Source organism: Podarcis raffonei, chromosome 4 (genome assembly GCF_027172205.1).
Source record: "Podarcis raffonei isolate rPodRaf1 chromosome 4, rPodRaf1.pri, whole genome shotgun sequence".
Classification (NCBI taxonomy): Eukaryota; Metazoa; Chordata; class Lepidosauria; order Squamata; family Lacertidae; genus Podarcis; species Podarcis raffonei.
Window position 1 is genome coordinate 85,006,665 of NC_070605.1, and position 24,695 is coordinate 85,031,359.

Consider the following 24,695-nt stretch of genomic DNA (forward strand, 5'->3'; position numbering starts at 1 on the left):
TCAACATAGTCTTCAGTCATTTATTTAGGTACAAACTTTAATTTACAAAGCTTCAATAGAGTGAAAAGTGTTTTGGGGGGAAGGGCAGCCAGCTCAGCTGTACTGACATTTTCCACCCTGCAATAGTTCAATATTTTAAAATTGATCAGAACATTAGTGGTTACTAAAATTAGTATGCTTAATTGGCAACTGTTTCCAGCATGTGTTGTTCTATGAATCATTTAATAATGAAAAAGTGACATGTTTATGTGTGTATCATTCACATGAACTTACCCTCTCTGTGTTAAACTAAGCTTTGCTTTCAACTCTACAATGCTCATCTATTGAGATCAATTAGTAAAGAACATTCTGAATTATTTATTTCTGCTCCCTCCTCTTGGATCTAGCAATACACCTTCTAAACCACATGCATAAGACAAAGTTGTGAATCATAAAATCCACATAAGGTTCAGGATTATAATGAAAAAGAGCAAGGAAAATCCAGCTATGTGATATATAACCATTCTTTACAGTTATTTCATCGGAAGTGAAGAAGCAACACGCATGAACTTCACTATTTAAAAATATAAGACCTTATCTACTTTGCCAATGTACAGTTTAAAAGGCACATGAGTTCCCATTTGTGCCCTCTGCATCTGTTCCAAATTAGGTTTCAATTAGATACACAAAACAGGGAAACAAACATGTTTGTGCGTTCTTGACATACAATTTACACATTTGGCCCCCACAGAAAAGTGATTTGCATGCAAGAAATTCATCTTACATAGTCCTAATACTTAAAGCTAAAAAGTAAACACATGAAAGCTGTCATTTTTTCCTACAGAAATTAAAAATCTTACTAACATATAATGTTACTTGACACAATATTCACCTTACGACATACAAATGAATATCCAAGAATAAAACTAATCCTGTCTGCATTACAATAAATTTGGCCATGGATATTGTCACCAATCTTGTAATCCAAACCCCGAAAACCCACCAGATTGCTAGGAAGTGAGCCCAGAGTGGAATAATGATTGCAAAATTGCCAAGTTTGGCAGCCAAACCGCAACATAATAGCTTCACGACAACATGAACAAATGCTTTTGTTTCATTGTTTTATATTTAGGGAAATTGCCAGCTAATGCCAGCTCTGGGACAGCCTAGTGGGAAAACCATTTACTTGGGAGTAAAATCTATCTTCTGTTAAAGATCAAAGCATTCAACTTCACACCTCCTTTTTTCCATTAAGAAAGGAGATTCACTTTTTTATTCTAATTTACTTATTTGGGCTTGGAAGCTTTTTGTATGTCGCTGAAGATATTTTTTGTAGTAAGTGACTAGTAAGTCAAACAAGTTGTTGTTTTTTGTATGTCGCTGAAGATATTTTTTGTAGTAAGTGACTAGTAAGTCAAACAAGTTGTTGTTGTTGTTAGAAAATTCTTTCAAATGGCAAACTCTGCTAAAAGGCAACTGGGTGTATCCTTTCCAATTTCCCACTAACTTTAGAAAGAAACAAAGCTCAGCATCATGCAACGACAGACCCATTAGAATTAGGTTATCATTTGGTTAAGTTGCACCCTACATAAATAACTTATTTCATTAGCAAGCCGAATTTTCTTTTTAAATGAAAAACTGACATTAGCGATGAGTTAATAAGGGCTGCACTAACAAAGACAGGTAAGCAAACCAGTACACAACTTCTGCACATTACCTTCCAGAATCCTGAACAGATAGGTGAATCCAACCAAGTGCACCCTGAGAAATTGTCACTCTTTCTTCAAACATGTTCATTATATCTATGTTGCCAACATAAGTCCCAAGAAAGAAATCTATTTTGAAATTACCGTATTTTTCGCACCATAGGACGCACTTTTTCCCCTCCAAAAATGAAGGGGAAATGTGTGTGCGTCCTATGGTGCGAATGCAGGCTTTCGCTGAAGCCTGGAGAGTGAGAGGGGTCAGTGCGCACTGACCCCTCACGCTCTCCAGGCTTCGCACACCTCTCCGCAAGCAGCGGGAGCGCTCCCGCTGCTTGCGGAGACTTGCCTGCATGCTGAAGCCTGCGCGCGCTGAGCTCAGCGCGTCCAGGCTTCGCGGACCTCTCCGCAAGCAGCAGGAGCGCTCCCGCTGCTTGCGGAGACTTGCCTGCATGCTGAAGCCTGCGCGCGCTGAGCTCAGCGCGTCCAGGCTTCGCAGACCTCTCAGCAAGCAGTTGGAGCGCTCCCACGGCTTGCAGAGAGCTGCCTGTTTGGGGGCTGGGGTCGGGGGAAGCTTGAGCTTCCCCCGCCCCAGCCCCGCGCCTGGGGTTGAAATAATTTTTTCCCCTTTATTTCCCCCCCAAAAAACTGGGTGCGCCCTATGGTCCGGTGCGCCCTATGGTGCGAAAAATACGGTATGTTTTGAAGCAGCAAAACCTGACTATATCTGGCCTCCAGCCTATGAACCGGTGCCCCCGAGGGAAGCTCGCCTGGTGTCTTTTGTGCAATCTTTTCAGCAACAGAAAGAAAAAAAATATTCTTTCTTCCCAGGCTTTGTTTTGTACATTTTAGCAGTGGCACAGTTTTTAGAGGTTTAGAGTTATCTTCTTCCTCTTGACAACAGCTTTTAATACTGTTTATTGGGGTTTTCATTTTTGTTAATTTGGATGGGGAAGTTCCTTTTTTCATATGCATAATGGAAGAGTAGGCTATTGGCATTCTCATGCAATTGCACGTAGGGGTTTTTAATTGGGTTTCCTATTTTGTATGCTGTAAGACACATAGAAACTTTGGTCAGGTGATACAAAATTCAATAAGTAACAATATCAACAACAAACTTAAGAATCCAAAATATGGTCCATTTTCAAATGCAGCAAACCAGCAGAGAAGGAAAAACACAGCCTATTATCAAGTAACTTTAGCTTGCCTGGAACACATTTTCAAACAATAAATGTGATCTGGAGCATGATTTACCAACACATTAAATACAAGAATATGTGCTGACGCGTTACTTCCTCATTTTTCTGCAGCATTTTCACTGCTACTTTTAAATAGCAATTTCAGTCTCTTAACCATTTCACGTTATGAAACATAGATCCAAAGGCCCTATGCTGGACTGATCACTTGACAAAATTAGCCTTGCTAAGAGGTACACTGGGCCTTTACTCACGTAAGCAGCACAGCATGGTCATTTGCTGGACTAGAATACAGTCTACTCTCTGCTCTCCCAACCTCAAATATTACTGTGGCAGGTGAAGCCTTCAGACTAAAGCAGCTGCTCATGTGCAGCAAAATTATCTTTAAGCCACCTGGATGGTCCAATATTAGGCGTCTGTAAGGCAATTCAAGCTCTCTTAATGATTTGCAAGTTCTCTATAATGTCCTCCTTTAACTACAGGTACAAATATGAAAGCCTTCACATATCAGGACCCAAGTTGTGCTAATCTAAACAGCACTTTACAGCTAATATCCAAGGTAACCAGGGGTTTTTATTCCTTAATATTCTGCCTCTGACACAATGCACCCTCCTGTATTTTGGGGGCACATGCACACCAGAAGTGTAAGCAAAGGGTGGTAGAGACAGTGAATTTATGTTTCCAGATAGTCTGCCTTAGGTCATCCATGTTCTAGTAACCTCCAGGTTTGGCTACTCTAATGCACTACACAATGGAATGTTTTTGAAGACTGGAAATTGCAGTCAGTAAAATCAGTAGTTAGTATGCAATGATAGTATGCATACTGCATTGGCTTCCAATCCATTTCTGGGTCCAACACAAAGTGCTGGTTTTCATTATTAAAGCCCTTCACATCTTACAATTGGGAAACTTAAAAGAACAACCAGCTCCATACGTACCTACCCATAAATTAACATATTCATTGGAAGTCATACTTACTATCTGAGGTGAGGTGGATGGCTAGCCAGATATGGAATGGTCTCCTCAAAGAGGTTCATTGGACGCCTACTTTATTGTTGTGTTGGCACATTTATTTCAATAGTTGTATAGCCTGCCTTTCCACCAAAAGGTGAGTTGACATCGTAAAACATGAATTCAACCATAAAACATTTTTTAACATGTTATCCACATTGTGAACACAGGACAGCATAGTAGTGATTATACACCCTATATGCCAGAACCCTGAGCAAATAATCAGATTGCACCTCAACACTATAGTAGTGTGGGGGACAGCTGGGGTTCACCTAGGAGAGATTTCACTCAGGAGGGATCTCCATAAACAGGCAATCATTTTTGGTACTTGGGTCCAAAGTTACTCAGTTGTTAGCATCCGTCTGTCTCAAAAGACAAACATGCCTTTATATACTAGGCAAATACTTTATTTTGTCCAATTTTTAAAATAAATTTCGCTTCTGCTGACTGCTTATATTATTCAGAGGCTTTTAGATTACTGTGTGTATTTACAGTTTAATTTTTGAAATTCCTTTTTTGCAAGACACACTGGGAATATAATTCAATAGCGATATAAACATACCTACAACAATAAATTTTGCAACCCCAGTCATCTTTGACTGGATTTAACCATCCAGGAGTCCTTTACCTTTACCTTTTTATTATTCATTATTTGCAAAGTACTGTTGCATGGACTATGAAGTGAGGCCACAACAGTGTTGCGGTCCTCTTCAGTGAGGGATAGGAGGGGTAAGCAGCTTGTCTGCCATCTGGAATTTCCCCCTCAACTTTCACAGCCATCTTGCTGAAAGAAATGGGCAGGATAACTTGGAAATTAGAGCAAAACCACAAACTGGAGTTGGAGGTAACCTTTGTAAAGAGATGGAAAGAAGACCCCCAAGATGAAGTCACATCAAGGCAGGCTCAGAGGAAAGAGACAGAAGTGGAGCATGGGAGATAAATATGGAGATTAGTGGAACAGGAAAACAGGAGGGAAATACTGGAACCTAGGACAGGAGAGGGAACTGGCAAGAAAATTGTAAGATCAAGGGAACAGAAAGGTTTTGAAAAGCAAAAACAGTACAATACTACAGGACAGGACAAAAGATAATAAAGACACACAAACGTTTTGGGGCGTTTTTAGGCTGGAAAATCTACATCTAGGGTCATACCCTTCACCAGCTGTGCCCTGAAAAGCCTGAAGTCAACAGGTAACAGCTCAGTATAGCTAATCATACATGCTAACACATAAGCTGGGTCTAACCATACATTTTTTTAAAGCTACCTTTGCACAACATTTTTTAAAAAATCTATGTGCAGTTCTCTCTTTCTCTCTTGCACAGGATTCAGATACCTTCTCACAGGCTGGTGCTGCTGTTGTAAAGATACTGCATTTTCCCAGTTACCAGCAACACAGCATTTTGTCACTAGGAAATGAACAATTATTCTCCCAGCAAGTATAAGCAGAGCTACTGCAAAATGCCTCTGCACTGAATGTCACATGACACAGCACAAGTGTCTCTCTCTCTCTCTCTCTCTCTCTCTCTCTCTGTGTGTGTGTGTGTGTGTGTGTGTTAGAGAGAGAGAGAGAGAGAGAGAGAGAGAGAGAGAGAGAGAGAGAGAAACACATGCCTAAGAGAGTGCCACAACATAGAAAGAAATAACCATACTCGGTACATGGCACCTCCCATTTCAACATGACAGGCATGTTAAAATGACACTGATCTTTTAAAACTGTATCATTTATAATATATACACTCCTATAGAACCTAACAGGGACGTGGGTGGCGCTGTGGGTTAAACCTAGGACTTGCCGATCAGAAGGTCAGTGGTTCGAATCCCCGCGATGGGGTGAGCTTCAATTGCTCGGTCCCAGCTCCTGCCAACCTAGCAGTTCGAAAGCACGTCAAAGTGCAAGTAGATAAATAGGTACCGCTCCAGCGGGAAGGTAAACGGCGTTTCCATGCGCTGCTCTGGTTCGCCAGAAGTGGCTTAGTCATGCTGGCCACATGACCCGGAAGCTGTACACCCGCTCCCTTGGCCAATAAAGCGAGATGAGCATCGCAACCCCAGAGTCAGCCACGACTGGACCTAAAGGTAAACTTTACCTTTATAGAACCTAATGAAATTCTACTTGATTTTCTGCTCATGCTTCACACATTGGCAATGGCCTGCATGCCGAGAGGTGCAGCTCCAAGTCATCCAGGCCCACCGGGATTCTGCTCCCTCGCCATCTTTATCATGGCCTCTCACTTCTTCCTGGTGGACTCAACTAGCCACCCCACTTGCTCCTCCTCTGCCCCATGCCAACCAAAGTGCAGCTTAAGAACCTGGAGCAGCTGATTTTAGCCGAACCGCCACAGTGAGAGATGCCTGGGTGTGGCGGCACTGCTGGAACGCCTGCTCGGCCTCTACACCAAGTGCAGTCATGACTCGCCACTCCAGAGGGCCAGGCTGATCTCAGGCTTCCTCAAGTGGAAATGGACCTCTTGATCATCAAGAGTGACATGGGCAAGTTCCTCATCAACGGCACTTGGGCAGCCTACCCAGAGTCAGCAGTCAACATATCACTGGCGCTAGGCCTGAGAGCCCCACCGTCTCCACCATGGACCGCAACCAATGCTGTGCTGGTTTAACAACAGACACGATGTGTATTTTATGTGTATTTTAATGAACTGAATTAGAGTAAAAAAATATGAGTCACGGGGGCATGGAGGGTGTGTGCATGAACTTACCAGTGCTTAGCTTATTTTGTTGTTGCTGCTATTCCGTTATCTCTTAGAGACAAGGGTAAGCAATTGTAAACTACAGAAGGCATGTGGGCTTCACGACAAGAGGTTTTGAATTACACTCCCAAATAATAACGCTGTAAATGCTTTATTTAGTTACAAACAAATATGCTTTCCTTGTTAGAACAACTGACTAGTAGGCACACTTGTACAAGAAAAGCATGAATTGCGAAAACTGGAAACCTGATTTAAAATCAATGCTTCCAAAATGGCCTATGTGTCTTTTCATTTGTATACAGTGGTACCTCAGGTTAAGTACTTAATTTGTTCCGGAGGTCCATACTTAACCTGAAGCACCACTTTAGCTAATGGGGCCTCCTGCTGCCGCCACGCCGCTGGAGCACAATTTCTGAAGCAAAGTTCTTAACCTGAAGCACTATTTCTGGGTTAGCGGAGTCTGTAACCCTGAAGCGTATGTAACCCGAGGTACCACTGTACAAATATCTTCCAGCCCTTTCCATACTACAACATCCCCACACATCAATTACCAACTGGAATTCAAATAGATCCTCCATGTAAGCAGAAAACTCTTACGAAGTGAGGGGTAGTAATTTTCACTTACTCTTATTATATATTTATATCCCACTTTTCCCCCCCTGACAGGACTCAACTTGTCAACTGTACTCCTTGGAAGATCATCAAATCCCACTCCAAGCCCTTCCTTCAAGTGCAGTTGAGGGAAGACGTGATAGGTGAGAAGGCGCTACAGTGAGAAGGGAAACCAAAAAAAGGCCTAGTGGATCTCAGCATAATCAGTGAGACCAGTGGGATTTTGATAATTTGATCTACTTGCAGACATTACACATCTTTGGTAATTTGCAGATATTACAGTGTGATTTAATACAATACATGCTACAACAATGATGATTTTTTAAAGAAACGGCTTCCTAAAAGGATTGCCTGCTGAAAAATTAAGTAATTTGTGGCTCTTAAGTAATCTATCAATGTGCACAATATTCAATGTGTACAAAGTAGAAGATTCATTTAATATTTGTGGGTTGCTTCTGAACAAAATTCTTCCAGGCAGATAGGAATAACTGAAAATCACAATTAATACACAGGCAAGTGATAAAATTTAGGACACAACAGAAGCCAGAAGCCCATAGAGGGTATTACCATGGAGCTCTTTAAGGGAAGCACTCTTTTCACTTTTTCAAATAGGAAACAAAATGAATAAATAAATGTCATTCACTGATGTCCATATTTCATAGCTTACATTTCAGAACAGTTGCCTTACAGAAATATGCAGTACCCACAAGGGACAAAGTGGCTTCAAATAAACAAGCAAGACCAGCCCATGAGTACTGAATGAAAAGGTTAAAAGGATTAACTGATGCATGTTTCCATTGCTTTTCATTGTTAGAGAGTATGCTACAAATGTTTCATCCCAAATGTCAAGTTATCCAAGCACAGTTTCAGATACACTGCAAGGAAAAAATCTAAGCTTCTTTCTATCAAATAAGGAAAATGGAAGGCAGAGATGGTAGCCTACAAAGGAGCAGGGTCTTCAAGATGGGGAAAGGGAGTTTTCATTGATGGCTTTAATTTTAATCTGTGATTAAAACTTTAATACACTGATTAACCACACTGATTAATAATTTCAAAGGCTACAGCAATATACAGCAATACACCACATCATGCTCAGAGAGAAGCATCATTTAAAAACTTACCAGACGGCCAGAAAATTCTTTGTTTTCAGATAGGAATCCATATCCCGGATGGACCTTTAAAAAAATATAAGCCAAGAGTAGATTTCATTGCTTTAGACAACTGAAAGCTTGATGCTGACAGCATCTCATCAGTAATTACAGTTTAAAGCAGCAAGTTTACTTGTACTTTATACTAGATGAGTAGATACGGCAGAAAACACCCCTTATGGCAGTCAGTTTGTTGGAACCAGTTTTGCTAGTGAGGAAATAAGAGTTTTTGAGCTAGAATAAGCTTTCCGTCCATTCTCCATCATATGACAAACTCTGGAAATCCATAGCTTACTCTAAACCGCAGCATAAGCCACTTCATGCACTCCTCAACTCTCAGTCCTAATTTAAATGTACAGTGTATATGTCTTTAAACAAGACAAAGAAAAAATGGTTTATCAGTTCAGGGTTCCCTATGTTCACAATCACATATAAACTAGGTCACTGGAGGCTGCAATGTTACCAGGTGGGTATCATATGCTCCCAGGCCACAATTTTCTGGCATGCTAACATTTCACAGACAAGTGCTAAAAACATGGTATCTATGCGCACCACCTTCCAAAGTATCTAACAGGCATCAACCTGGGTGACAAACCCAGGCCTGACAGCTACACAGATATGGTCATTTTGACTTATTTTCATTTCTATTCCCACCAGAGGATTCTAGAAGCTCTTTCTTATTACATTTTTCTCTGTGTAAGCACCTCTCTCCATACCCTTTCACATTTCTCTAACCTTCCAAGCTCTTCTCTCAAAAACATTTTTCTGGCCTTCAAGTTAACCACAGTGCCAGTATTCAATGTTAGCAACTCTGCTACAAATCCCACTTCAAACAGAATATAGTATTTTTTAAAAAAAATAACAACCAGTAGACTACAAATGAGTTGTAAAAACAATTTTTACAAAATGCCTCAGTATCAAAATAATGCAACCACATGGTACATAGAGTAATTACAGAACACATTAAAGTGGGAAAACCTTCAGTTTCATAATTTGTAATCTTACGTAAATTCATAGCTAAGGAAATCTAGGTGGCAGGCTAAAGATGAAAGCCTGAACTATTTCTATCTCTATTAAATCTCCTTAACTAACAATGTAAACATCTGCAGTGTCTGTTAGCTAATTAATGTTGTTTGCCATTTTTCTCCTCCCTCCCCCTTTCCAAATGCACCATACTGAAACATTCATTTCAAAAGAAATGATAATGCTAATTGAGACACTCCAGGGTAATTGCTGGTGTTGTCCGACTCCCATCCAGCGAATTTTATTTAAAGATGCTTTCGCATTCAGCAGTTCTGAAGACCACATTTGTATTCACTGACGCAACAAGGAAAAAGTATTATTGTCATCATTTTTTTTAAATACCAACCATTCTTGTTAAACTTTGACTCTTTGACCTTATTGAAGGATAGAGGGGCAGAGGGAAGAGAAGAAAACAGGCTGCACACCTAGTCGATCATGTTTTGTCAGCAACATGAAACACTGAAAAATAATTACTCAGTGCACCATTTATCATATTTACCATGTGGATAAAAATCCTCACACAGGCCAAATAATAAAATAAAACTAAGCAAGGTTACTGCTGTCTTAGGAAAAAAAGACATCCAGAAAGAGAGGCTACGGCACAGAAAGGGTTAGTGCTCTAAACTAATTGGGATTCCCACCCCCACCCCCAGCAAATTTGGAAATGAACTGAAGCTGCTCCCTGGTGTGAAAGCTGAATCCAGCAGCCACCTGCAGGATCAGCAACCGGCACTGCCAGATGCTACAAAAGCCTTTGATTTCCAGTAGCGATTTCGGCCACATTTAACTCATGTGACATGAACTAAACTGGAATAGCATATTCAATCATTCTCCCCCTCGCTTCTTTTTTTTTATCTTTAAATACAAACTCTAGCTTCTCTGCTTTCTATATATGAAACAGCTGCAGAGGAGAGACTCATTCAGACTCACAGCTTGGGCCCGGGTTTTTTTAATGGCTTCCATGATAGCATCCATGTTGAGGTAGCTTTTACTAGTGGGAGCTGGGCCAACACAGACTGCTTCATCCGCCATTTTCACATGGACCTGGAAAGACAAAATGTCCACATTTTAACACATATGCGCCAGCAAATACATTTACTACCACCTCCTTTAGCTATTGTTTTAGGAAATGAAAAAGATAATTCACATCGTGCAGACAGGTATGCTCAAATATATCGCACACAGTATAAATACAGACACACACACAAAACAAAAGAGAAAAGGGAGGGGAAGGAGGATATATACTGTATAATGAACACAAGGGCTCGTTGGTACATTCAAGGGCTCGTGAAGTTAAATTTCATTTTATGCCAAGTGTGGTTTGGCTTTTGACAAATAATACAAAGAAATGCAAACCTGAATGTGGCTACGCTGATAATCTATATGTAAATTCAAAGCCTAAAACTACTTTGTTAAATGTAACCAGGGTAGCTTAATATCGTACTACTTAACAACAAACATTCACGGCCAGTTCCATCTAAGCAGGCTCCCCAGGAAGTTGGTGATAATTAGACTGAATTGAATGAAGGGATGCAGTGAGTGTCCCTGCACAGCATCAGGTCAGCAACATGAACAAATTAAAGCCTATGACTAAAGAGTTCAATATCACTACACGTGAACCAGAAAATCTTGAGAATTATTTAAGCAGGCTTAGATTCCCTAATTCATTCTTATCTTATTCACAGGAACAATTGTCAAACAGATTTTCTGTAAAAGGTGGGGGCTACAGCTAATGGCCGAAGAAAGTTTGCCTACAATTTAGAATTATTTTTGGAGAGTACATGTTCTAGAGGAAGTATCTCAAAGAGTTAGACTTTGGCATAGTTTAAGGATACTTAAGCTAATCTTTTAAAAGGACCAAAAAAATTGCTCAGGAAGCATCTGCCATTTTTAATGATTAGCAATGAAAAGGGGGCTGGTATTCTATTTATTTTATTAAATGCATAGTATTTAATAATATTTATATGGTTATATACAATCAAGCATCTGCATCATAGCTGTTTTCCCCCTATAGCAGTTCTCTGAGACAGACTAGAGGAACAAACTACTAATGAAGAAGTTTAGATGACATTTAACAGCATGTTCTTTTGATGAGACTAAAAATAATTGTGAGTCTCAGGTAGAAATAGGATCAATTCTCAAAGATCAAGAAGGTATTAAAGGGGGGGGCAGAAGAAAGACTTAAATACTTCTGAAGTAATATGCTCAAATCTTTAAAATAGGAAGAAATATAGCCAGAGAATTTAGATGGTAGAATGCAATACATCTATCCATTCTGATTTTAGATACACACTCAAAATACTGTGCATGTGAAACAATTCTAAAACCCTAACACATTAAAGTACATCAGTTTTAGTCAGAATAGACGCATTTCCCATGCCCACTGATTTCAATGAACTGACCCCATGGCTTAGTTGGAAAATTATCATGTATACCAAACTACTCTCATTAAATCCAAATACACTAAAGAACAGTGTTCAAGAGGCCTCGTTTCAGATGCCACAATAGAATCTATTGTGCTTCCAGAGTTTAGGAAAAAATGGATGCACAAGTCAATCTGATTTTCAAACCTCAGGTGCAGAACGTTGTCCTGAACATGCATACCAAGATTAATTACAATGTTGCAGTTTTAATTGGAGATACATGGAACATGAAAGGTGCCACAAGGTGATATTTCCTGACTCCCCAGAAAATGAGTGACAGCTAAGCAGGTATGTGCTTTGAGGGTATCTACAGTAAGCCTGCAGCTTACACACATTTAAGTTAAACGCATTCAGCTTTACGTGCTTGTTAAAATAAGTAAGTAAATAAATTTTAAAAGAGGACAGAATGCAGGTGGGTGTCTGGAGGGAAAGGACTTTGGCAATCCCACTCACCACTGAACCCAGTGTTCTGACTTTACACAATTTGGGCTTTAGGTGCGATCCCTGGAACATAACCCCCATGTAAGTTGCAGGCTTACTGTAAATATTATGAAAAACAAACAAAAAAATTTCCTTCCAGTAGCACCTTAAAGACCAACTAAGTTAGTTCTTGGTATGAGCTTTCGTGTGCATGCACACTTCTTCAGATACACTGAAACAGAAGTTGCCAGATCCTTCTATATAGTGAGAAGGTGGGTGGAGAGACCTGGTCTGAACAAAGACATTGGATTCTTATCTCATTATACATGACAAAGCCATTTTTCACCTTCTCACCCCTTGCTTTTTCCTGTAAGACCTATTGCAGTCGTTAAGAGTCGTCAACAGTCGTCAACAGGCTCATCACAGCTATCTGCCAATCACCCATTCCCACCACCCTTCTGAGTAATACCCCGCCCCACCTTCTCACTATATAGAAGGATCTGGCAACTTCTGTTTCAGTGTATCTGAAGAAGTGTGCATGCACACGAAAGCTCATACCAAGAACTAACTTAGTTGGTCTTTAAGGTGCTACTGGAAGGGAAAAAAATTTTTTTGTTTTGACTATGGCAGACCAACACGGCTACCTTTCTGTAACTGTAAATATTATGATTATTTTACACCCAGAGGCATACCTAAATTCAAATGATGTTTCTATAACTCTCCTCTCATCTGGAATTCAAAAGGTGCTGCAATGTCATTTTAACTAAGACGCTCCTGAAGTTGCATTCATAGTTTCTAAACCAATTCAATCTCTCTCTCTCTCTTTCTCTCTCTCTCTCTCTCTCTCTCTCTCTCTCACTCACACACACACACACACACACACACACACACAGACATACACCCTGCCACTAGTTAGCTAATTGTAGTAGTAGTATTTGGGGAATTTGGGTAATACGTACATGGTTTTAAGCAAAACACAGGGAGCCCAAAAAGGTATACTATTTTCACTTCCTCAATTATACAAAGATAACTTATGAACTAGTTCTATAAACTAGTCCTACTGAAGATGTTGTCATCAAAAAAGCCAATGTACAGATGTAAAAGCAAACTAAGCAGTGATGGATTCCTGCAAGCACTATCAACATTAAGTCAACTTTGCTATAACTCTGCTATATCAGTCACACTTTTAATCTACGACACACCGCAGATCCGCAGATGTCTGTTTACTTCCATGACTGTTTTGCAGCTATTTTCCTGAATGCTTAAGAGATGTTCACTTATCAACTTGAAAGTGCAGTGAAGTTTTTTTCTGGTGTGTTTCACAGCTCTTCCCCACCTCCACTAACATCAGCACCGCTTCATTAGCATCAGATTCAATTCTGTTTCTATACACACCAGGGGGCGTTGATGGGTGGTAATGTTTTTGCCCTGTACAAAGGTGTTCACACCTTGGCTAGAAAGGAACCAGCTGAAGCTTCTGGTTTGAGAAAGAATGCATCAAACAGCAGGATTTTATTAACAAAGTACAGGATACTTATGCATCTTGGATAAGATTGTGAAAACAGAGATAAAAAATGCAGCACTGAAAACACAGTGAGTGCACAGTAAGCAGGAGTGTGAACATAAGTCTTGGACTCCCCACCAAACTCTCTCTCATCAACAGTTTTCAGAGTAGCATTCTTCCCATCTGCTCCATTTGTATGAACATCTTTGGCCAGTTTGTTCCTTCCATACATCAGACAAAAAGCAGAATAGCATTTATACCAAATAGTTTCATTTATTATTTTATTTATGTTAACATTCCATCATTCTATACAATGAAGGAAAATTACAACTTAACACTAAAATATGGACAAAATCCGATACCAGTAATAAGAACAATAAAAGCAGCAGTAAAACACAAACAGCAAAAGCACAAACCACTCAAATGGATTTCATTTTTTAAAAAGCCTGCTGAATAAAACTGACTTCCAGGGCACACTTAAAAGTGGGCAATGAAGGGGCAAGACACACTAGGTAAAGCAAGAAGCTGAGTGACATGCAATCAAGAAGCAATTCCTGGAATATTCCAGCTTTAAATCATTTAGGGACTGAAAGTCCAAAACCAGCACCTTGAATTGAACCCAGGAACAAACTGGCAGCCAGCAGAGCTGGTACGAAACTGGCACAATATGACCTGTCTTAGTAAACTCAGACAACAGCTGGGGCCACAGCATTCTGAATCAAATGGAGTTTCCAGAACATCTTGAGCTCATTACAGTAAGCCAATCTAGAAATGACTGGTTCTACTACTCCCAAGAAAAATACAATTAGTGTACTAAATGAAGTTGGTTGAAAGAACTCCTGGTCACATGTATATCAAGAATCAGCCTGGATACCTCAGTTGGTTAGAGAGTGGTGCTGATAACGCCAAGGTTGAAGATTCAATCCCTGTATGGGACAGCTGCATATTCCTGCACTGCAGGGGACTAGACAAAATGATCCTCAGAGTCCCTTCCAACTTTATAATTCTATGATTCTAAGTCTCCCAAACTGTGAACCTGTTGCTTCAAAAGGAGCACCACCTCTCCACCCAAGGGTGATCTTCACTTCCAAGATTATTATGTTTTACTTCATTCACCAACATTGATTCCAAAACAGCTACCTGCTGCCTTTCTGGGTTTCGATGAAGGGAACGAGAGACAGAGTTTGGTAACATATGCCAAAATATCCAGATAACCTCACTCAGCAGTTAAAGAGCATATAGGGGACAGAGCAGACTCTTCAAAATCCCATCAGTCAAAGGTCACACATTAGGAAACTCCAGCACCACCTTCTAGGAGCTGCTCTCCACTGATCAGAGCCACTGTAAGCAGTCACTCAACCATCCATCCCCAACAAGTTGGCCAGAAGTACACCATGGCTGATTGTTTCAATTGGAATCTACAAAGATGTACTCTACACTCCCTCCCCTAGCACAAAGTGACCAAGGCAGGCTCAGTCTCATAGTCAGATCAGAAACCAAACTGGAATGGAACCAAGTAATGAGTTTAATTTTAAAAACCTACGCTTGGAAAAGGAAAGTGAAAAGAATAAGGCACTTTTTCCCTTTTGGCACACTTGCCAAATCAAAACAGAAGCCAAGGCCAATCTAGTGGTGTGTGCAATCTAGTGGTTCACATGTAGCTCCTTTGAAATGGTCTTCCCTCTAGTCTACTGAGCAGGCAGCATTTTGGTGCTGTAAGGTAGCCAGTGAACTTTAGTTAATTAGATTTATGAAATTGCTTCCTAAAGCAAAGGAAATCCCAAAGTAGCTTGTAGAAAAGATAGAACACTAAAATACAATTCAATACCACAGATCCACTGAGACAATATCAAAATACAAAAGAATGTACATTAAGAGTCACTTGGTGGTAGTTGGCATCTGTCTCCTAATCACAAAAATATCCACCCTCATCCAACACAGCAAAGAGCAACAGCAAATAAACCCAGAAAGTCAGACCATTAAGCCTGCCCTAATGTGTGGGAAGGGACGTGGGTGGCGCTGTGGGTTAAACCACAGAGCCTAGGACTTGCCAATCAGAAGGTCGGCGGTTCGAATCCCCGTGACGGGTGAGCTCCTGTTGCTCAGTCCCTGCTCCTGCCAACCTAGCAGTTCAAAAGCACGTCAAAGTGCAAGTAGATAAACAGGTACCGCTCCAGCGGGAAGGTAAACAGCGTTTCCGTGTGCTGCTCCGGTTCGCCAGAAGTGGCTTAGTCATGCTGGCCACATGACCCGGAAGCTGTACGCCGGCTCCCTCGGCCAATAAAGTGAGATGAGCGTCGCAACCCCAGAGTCGGTCACGACTGGACCTAATGGTCAGGGGTCCCTTTACCTTTTAATGTGTGGGAAAACATGATACTCATAAGCAAGTCCATGAGTATCATAGTGCCCAGAAAGGCCACAAAACCATGCAAATCCTATGTTGGTCATAGCATAAGGAAACCAGGACAACCACTGCCACTCAGGACTGTCAATTCAGGTCAGCATCAACATGTTTACAGAACTGGGTGTGCCTTTTTATTACCCCTGTATTCACATGCATACTTCTACTCACCTTCTTGCTGCAGAAGAAATAAAATCTGACCAGCTGCATTCTTCACCCTCGCAGAGCCACCCACCTGCACTGTTTTCATATAGCCCTTTCTATAACTGTAAACAGATGAGATGCTTTCCATTCTGCAGTTACCACTAACTTAAATGCAAATGCCTAATTAAAAGTAAACACACAACAGAGCTCACAAATCCCTCAAGAGTGCCTAAGATCACCCACTGTCCCAGTTATGCAGAGTATGTCAACCTTTTATATCTTGAGGTCTTAAGGCACTGATCCCTCCACTAAAAACCCTTCACCCTCCAAAAATCAAGTGCATCAGTGCTTTATGAATTATACAGTCAGCCTGTTTTGAACATTAGCTGGGATTTTAAGAATTTACACAAAGAAACCTCATCAAACTAGTAATCCTCTGGGTTTTCCCATCTCAAATCAATATTACAGAGCAAGGAATGATGTTGCAGTGTAAAGTGGATTCACTCAATTGACCCAAACAGCATAATACGTCTCAGCAAGACAAACCACAATTAGCTTGTCCCATAAAATGAGGGTAATGAGTAAATCCTTTGTAATGTTGCTTCTCACTCCTTCACATACAAAGGCATAACAAAGTCCTGAATTAAAAATCAATTGAATGCAAATTATCTTTGAATCCACTGTTTCAGCTGTTAACCAAGGAAGGAGGTATGATTGCCAAGCCTTGCAGAGGCAGACAAATCAAAATCAAAATATATTTAGGCGTAAAGTGCACAGCACTGTAGAAGTTTGAAATCAAAATAACTAGACCAGGGTGGTCCAAGGCATGGCCCTGGCAGCATCTGATAAACACCCCAGCCCTCCCAAAGCCTGATAAGAGAGACCCTGGGCTTTGGGAAGGAGGCGTGAGGGCTTTGATAGGGCCCTAGAGTCCTTCCAGCTTTGGGAATGAGGTGGGAGGACTCTAGGACACCTGCCAGAGCCTTGTGCTCTTTTCCAAAACCCATTACCTTACCTTACCAATTTTGGGAAGGCAGCACAAAGTCTGGGGAGGCGGGCAGTGCTCAGATTTTGGCCTTGCTTTCCCCCTCCCCACTTTTAACGTGTGACAATACAGTTTGTGGCCCTTGGCTTCCATGTCAGAGTACTCTTGCGGCCCACTTGGCATGAAAAACTGGGCCACTGTGACCTAAACAAATATGTCAGCTGAGAGAGTGGCAGCACTGGGTTTAAGGTGTGCCCATAGCTGAAGCGGCATGTAGCCTGTTGCCCAATCCTAACAGCTATGTTCTACCCTCTACTATCAGAAACAGTGTGCCACAGTTGATGGGATTCTCAGAGTGTTAAAAGTGTTAATGTGTACAGGACATAATAGGCTTCCCATACGCCACTGTGAGTACAGGAAGCTGAACTAGATAGGCCTTTGGCTTGATCCTATAGGGTGCTACTTATACTCATATTTGAGATTATGAACCTCAGCAGGAGACAGACAAAAAAAGACTGGATCAAGAAGTATCCCAAAAGTTGCAAACCTGTTCCTTCAGAGGAAGTAGGACTTGACCAAGAACTAGCAAAACACCATTTCCCTGAACCATAGAGCCATCTACATGCAGGAGCTCCATGTTACCAGGATTAAGCTTCACTTTATTGCTCTCATCCAGTCTATTACTGAATCCAGGCATAAGTTCAGTACTTCTTCATCTTCCCCTGCCAAGTGTTTCTATCCTATTAGTCATGTTCTCTTCAGTTTCAATGTCAGATGTGTGTCCTTTTTAAACTTAACTGTAGCCAATAGAAACCAGTAAGTACACATATATAATATTTTCAGTCATCTTTTTAAGTTTGTCCTTTTTTATTAAATATAAACACAAATGAAAACAACAAATGTATCCATTGTATCTTAATTTGTTAACAAAATCAGAAGATGTCAGGAAATACCTGTTAGTAGAAGCATTAAGATATCCATATTTGCTGAACTGGCTCTGCCTGGAAGTAGTTGTATTGGTATAAATGATAAAGTCCCAACATACAGTATAAAAATGTTCTGGATCTTCCAAGCCTTTAGAAACCTTTATATTATGGGTCACCTTTGGTTGTCTTTTCTGCAGTTGCCAGGTTCCCATATATTTAGAAGTGAGAGCCGCAGGGTCATCTTTGACATTATTTATTTGAACTGATGAAACTTGTTTGCTGTTTAATAAAAATGGCATTTTCACTGCAGTTTCGTATATGATGTGCAGAGTTCATTTATATGAAAGGTACTTTATTATGCCCCCTTAGCAAGTGTGCAGAGGCATACCATCTACAAAGCTAAGAATTTACTCTAGTTCATTCTCTCTTTGTTCAGGGCATGTTCATACAAGCAGTTTCCTTCAAGGGCGTGTAGTCCCATAGTTCTTGGACGGTGCTCGTGTAGGTAAAAATGTGACCCCCAAAAAATCATGAATACTGTACATCCAAGAAGCATTTACTGCAATCACAGAAACACTTTTTCAGCCACTGCACTGGCAGAAATTGCTGCCATCCAAGTCAGGCTGCCCCATTCACATGCTGTTACCCATGCAAGCATAAGCATGCTTATGGGACTGCACATGTCTTCCTTGTGGAAACCTCATTTCCCAGAAAACAAGCCCTCCAAAAAGCATAAAATCTGAGGGGGAGACTTACAAAGGTATGAACACAGAAAGGTATGTGTGTGTGTTATAGATATGAACATATTTTTAGTACCGCACACATGATGGTTCTAGCTAAATCCTCTTTCCTGTTAGCAATTAATTTTTTCCCCTGCCTGCTAAATAAAGTCATATTCCCTGCTGATGGCAAATGATTGGTTTACCTACAACTCCAGGGGGTTTAGCTATCAGTCCCTTTAAGAAGCTTTGACAGTTTAACCTGCTGGGCTCACAGCACCCTTGGGAGGGCCTTACTTGCAGTTTTACTTTCTGATGCTGCTGACCACTAATACTGACTCCATAGATAATGGATTTCAATAACAACCTCCTACAGGTTAACACTTTTGAGTAGCATCCATGATACTGCTTTAATTAAGTTAATACATGAAGGTTGCAGTTTGGTAGGAAGTTTTTAATAAATTTGGCAGCGCTTACAATAATAATAAAAATGTGTGGCTCATCTGTACAGTAACTCCAAGATAAGTTTACCTACAGATATAATCCGATCTGCTTGTGGATTTATGGAATGCTTCAATTCCTTTTAAAAAGTAAACTATTACTTCTGCTTCCTACAAATATGCACATTTCTAACAGAAAGTTTCGTGACAGATATGAAATATATGATTCTGCCATGCTGGGTGCAGAATGGGTTTACCTGGTGCACAAAATAGACCACCTTCCACCACAGAGGGGAAGAAAAAAAATTTTCCTGCAAGGTGCATGAGATTAATGCTTCAACTTGACTTCAGATGCAAGTGTTTAATATTAAACAGCTTTGCAGAAACGCAAGAACAGAACCCAAACTACTACTTTCTATTTTAAATAACTAATTCATGTATTTGAAAGGCAGCCATTTGTTACGTTTAGTTGGCAGACTTGATTTTAAAGCAAGCCTCAAATTGTCACATTTTTCCTTGGACGGTGTACTTTCAGAGAATGTACGTACTAAAAAAAATTACATTCCTTTTGGCTGAGTACTTTACCTGCATAGATACACTCAGAAATAGGGAAGGTATTTTTTCCTTACAATCTTAAACCTTGATAGGCAGTACAGAGGGTAGTAAGAAACCAGCATGGGAGCAATTTAATATACTTCTTGATTAACTCGTTGCCTGTCCACTTCTCCCACAGACATGTACTAACATGTCATAATCGTCATAATTCCCATCATCCCCACAGCTAGCACACAAGCTCCTTGATTAGTACACAACTCCCAGACGAGCTACTGCTAATGCTAAATAACTCCCTTCAGTCTCCAGCTACTATACCTCAGGCTCCCAATTAAACATAATGTCGCTGATTAGCCATATTAGTCCAGACAAATTTCTGCCAAGGATTCTACTCTACTTATTTTCAGCAAAGCCTCCACTCCCACCACCCCCCCAAAAAAGGGGGGGAGACCATGGAAGGTAACAGTAAGAAAAGAAAAAACCACAATAAGGTGGTTTATTTAAAATCAAAGTCGGTATAAGGATTTGACACCGATACTAAATAATAATAAAATGACACTGGAAGAAATAAAGCTCTCTTCTTCTTAAAAACAGTTTTCAATTTCTGTTCAAATCGTCACGTTTATTTATAAATTTGCTGTTGATAAAGCCTCATCAACTAAAAACGCTAAGTTTAATTGCTATTAGTTGGTTTAGCACACTAAACCAACGCAGATATAAAACGATTGGACATATGTACTCACTTTTCCAGTGATTAATCTCATGCAAAATAACCTCCTCCAAGTCAAATAATCTAATTATCGTGCTTCCTTTGGGGGGGTAAATATAGATAGATAGATGATAGATAGATAGATAGATAGATAGATAGATAGATAGATAGATAGATAGATGATAGATACGCTTAAGTACATATTTTAAAAGAAACTCGAGTGAAGAAATCAATGGCCAAGCAAAAACAGTAACTACCGGTATACTCCTAGCCAGAGCACACCTCTTCTTTTTGTTCTTTTCCTCATCATTATCAAAACCTTCTACAGGACTAGGGCTGCAATCCTATTCAAACTTACTTGGAAGTAAGTCCCACTGAACTATCTGGTCCTTATTTCCAAGCAAACATATAAAGAATTACACTGTAAACCATTTTAGGGCAATGCTGATTCAGCAACCACTTAACGTGTTCTCTCTGTTTACTACATTGACCATACAGACTTCTTAACCTTCTTTATAGAAAACATTAAGTAACAAGGTTTTTTGACAACATGACAAAGTCCAACCACTAAGCATTGTTTTAATTAGTTACATTATAATTACCAAATTATTTTATTATTTTATTAAATTTATCCATCACTTTACCTTGCCCAGGGCAACCCAAAGCAACTTAAAACCAAACAAATAAATCCTACAGATATACATTAAAACCATGGGAGGGACACATTAAAAACATCCCACCAACTTCTAAAAAGCTACAGGTAGTTAAAAAGCCAAAAGGCCTGGTTATAGAGGAAATGTTTTTTTCCTGGCACCTAAACATATATGTAGTGAAAGCGCCAGGTAAGGCTCTCTAGGGAGAGAATTCCTCAAGAAGAGAGCCACCACAGAAAATGCCCATTCTCGTCTTGCGACCCTCCGGACCTCTTGCAGAGTAGGCACACCTCATCTCAGATGATGAGAGCAAGGTCCAGGTTGGTTCATATGGAGAGGGATGGTCCTTGAGGTATTGCGGTACTGAGCCATTTAAGGCTTTATATAGGTCAAAACCAGCACTTTGAATTGGGCCTGGAAGCTAACTGGCAGCCAGTAAAGTCAAGCACTATATGCTCAAACCATCTTGCCCCTGTTAGCAACCTGGCCACTGAATTCTGCACCAGCTGAAGTTTCTAAACATCTTCAGAGACGGTCTCATATATAATGCATTGCAGTCATCTACCCAAGCGGTTACCAGAGCCTGGACAACAGAAGTCAGGCTATTCCTAACCAGATAGGGGCACGGCTGAAGCTGATGGAAGACACGCCAAACCACTGAAACTACATGAGCATCAGGAGTCAGCAATGGATCCAAAAGGACCCCTAAGATGTGTACCCACTCTATCAGATGGGGGCAACCTCCAATCCATCCATCCAGTCTAGGTAATCAACTCACTAACCAATGCTCAATTCTCTACATTCAAGAACTTATCACACTGAAACTTCTATAACCACTAACCAGAGCTATAGACAAAGAAGGATTTAGTCATTTTATATTGAAAAATATATTGCACATCCATTGCTGTTTAGGCAAGATAAACAATAGTTTTCTAAAATAAGGGCATCTATATCATTCTGTCTACTATACTAGCAAACTCAGATCACAAGTGTCCATGGGACCAGGGCAAAAATGAAGCCTCTAAGAAACAAGAAATGGGTGTCACAAAAACTGTGAGGTCTCCAGAAGTACAGAAAAGAAAAGTTATTTAAACCTAAGGGGGCAAAACCCAATTACAAACCAAAAAAACCACAACAGTGAGGACTGCCACTGAGGGGGGGAAACGGAGGATCTTACCTGCTTGAGGAAGCCTAAACAAGAGCACTCATATAAGGAGGCAAAGGTATACCACAAGGTTTTATCTGCCATTCCCACTTGCATGGAACTATACGATAGTGTGGCGTTAAAGCACACCTTGAAGTAAGAACAATGTTAGATAACCCAATTAAAGTTAGCTATGTAAGCAGGGTTGAATGGTGAACACAATTTTTCCACCATAATGCTTCGGGGGAAGGTATTCTATCCCCTTCTCCTGAAACCGGCATGAACCAAATGTGGAGACCCAACTTGTAACACACACATTTATCTAAATCATAAATATGCCACATATGCAACCAGTATACAATTTTTGAGTCTCAGAATGTGTTTGTAATTTGATAGTTCTAACAGTTTAGCTAAATACAAGTGTCAGAAAGTAGCTAATGATGCGAGGTCTCACTATTTACTGAGTAAACGTGCATAGCAAAGCTAACCTTAGAGTCTATCTATTAATGGCAAATGAGTAGAAGAGAACAATTAGGAAACACAATGGTTTTTTAAAAAAGATGAAATTTTGATAAGCTCTTCCCAGAGGTCCTCTCACCTTTGTCTACACTGATGCATTCCCATCTTAATTTACCTGATCATTAGCTTCCAGTTTGTTCAGCTGGAAACCAAAAACAAACACTAATTACTTTGACATCACAAAGTCAGAGCTGTCCTCACCAACTCCCCAGACAGCAGGGATAAATTATAAAGGGTAGCCATGATAATATCTTGATAAATGATGAGTCACATCACCTCTTTTGTCAATCATCCACGAGGGCTCACACATGATACCACTCAATCTCATTACTGTATCCTAGGGCTAGGAAGACAATACACACCAGGAGTCATATTTCAAACAGCAGGCCACCATGATAAGATGCAACTCAGTAGATGGTTGATAAATTCCCATTGGCTTTTTGTTTTAACATAACTGTCAAATACTTCTGCTGCTAAGTACTATACAGACACGAAAAGGCGAAAGTGCATGGTTAAAGCTACTGATTATTCCTTGGGAAAATATGCACGTAATATTCTTCTTTTAAAAGGAAAAGAAAAGAAGTACAAAAGCATCACTTCGAATTACAACAAAGCTTATGGTTTTTTTAAAAAAATACAATTTTGAAAGGCAAGCATCAAGACTTAGTGCTGTCATAGCTAGAGGTCTCCTTCCTGAACATCCAGAAAATAAAAACTCAGGACAGACATAAACTGAACAGTTTCCATACTTTCTGCCTTTGAAGAACCATTTCCACTTAACTCATCTACCAAGGAACTCCACACAGGTTATGGGGCATGGACAGTTTGTTTGCGACACTGGTGAGGCCCATCGGGCTTCATCAGAGCTTTGGCTTGCCCACATGAACTAAGAATGTGACTTAGAACATACCGGATACTTTACAGCACCTGTACATTACAGGGGATGATTAACAGAGGTGGGCAAGCTGTCTTTCATGAATGCCTACCCATTATTAGTCATCTTTCCATTGAGGAACCCCTGACAACATTCCCTGGAGAACAGTTAGAAAGCCACTGACCTTGACCGAGATCGTTAGGTATCTATTTTTAAAAGGAGGAGAACAGCCAGAGGCCATGTTGTTGCATAATTACACTCCTTATTTATTCCCCAAGTTACGATTTAAAAAGTAGAACCCATACAGAGTGTATCCCTTAGCTTCTTTGAGCCAAGAATGTGTTCTGCCTTAATGCAACACACCCATCTTTTAATTCATCATTAAAATGACTCGTAACCAAGCCATTGCATAAAATATTCTCACTGAACCCAGTCTAAGCAGGGATGGCTAACCTTTTTTTGTCTGAAAGCCATTTTCACAGTGGGCCAACCATCAACAATTGACAGATCTGATGATCAAGAAAGGGGTAAATCGCATCAGGTCATTGGGCTAGTGATGTACCTTTTTCTCACAAACGCACACACCCCCAAAAAATGGTGGGAATTTTTAAAAAATTGCTTCTTTTGTTGCCATTTCTGGTACAGTGGTACCCCGCTAGACGAATGCCCCGCTAAACGAAAAACGCGCAAGACGAAAGGGCTTTCCGATTTTTTTTCCACTTCGCAAGACGAATTTTTCTATGGGGTTGTCTCGCAAAACGAAAATTTTTTCGGGGTCTTGCGTTTTTTTTACCTTTTCTGAAAGCCACTAAGCCGCTTATCTGCAAATTGCCGCTTATCCGCTAATCCGCTAAGCCGCTTATCTGTCAATTACCGCTTATCCTCTAAGCCTTTGATAGCGGTGC

General features: G+C 40.4%; 1 protein-coding gene across 2 annotated transcripts in view; it reads right to left on the reverse strand.

The window, feature by feature from the left end:
* PCCA (propionyl-CoA carboxylase subunit alpha) overlaps nucleotides 1-24,695 on the reverse strand; it is a 219,414-nt gene that overhangs the window by 176,270 nt on the left and 18,449 nt on the right. For both annotated transcript variants that reach the window (XM_053384482.1, XM_053384481.1), the window contains exons 5-6: nucleotides 10,308-10,421; nucleotides 8,328-8,381 (exon numbers count right to left, since the gene is read on the reverse strand). In XM_053384482.1, coding sequence (XP_053240457.1) covers nucleotides 8,328-8,381; nucleotides 10,308-10,421 — 168 coding nt within the window. The remainder of the gene's footprint in view (nucleotides 1-8,327; nucleotides 8,382-10,307; nucleotides 10,422-24,695) is intronic.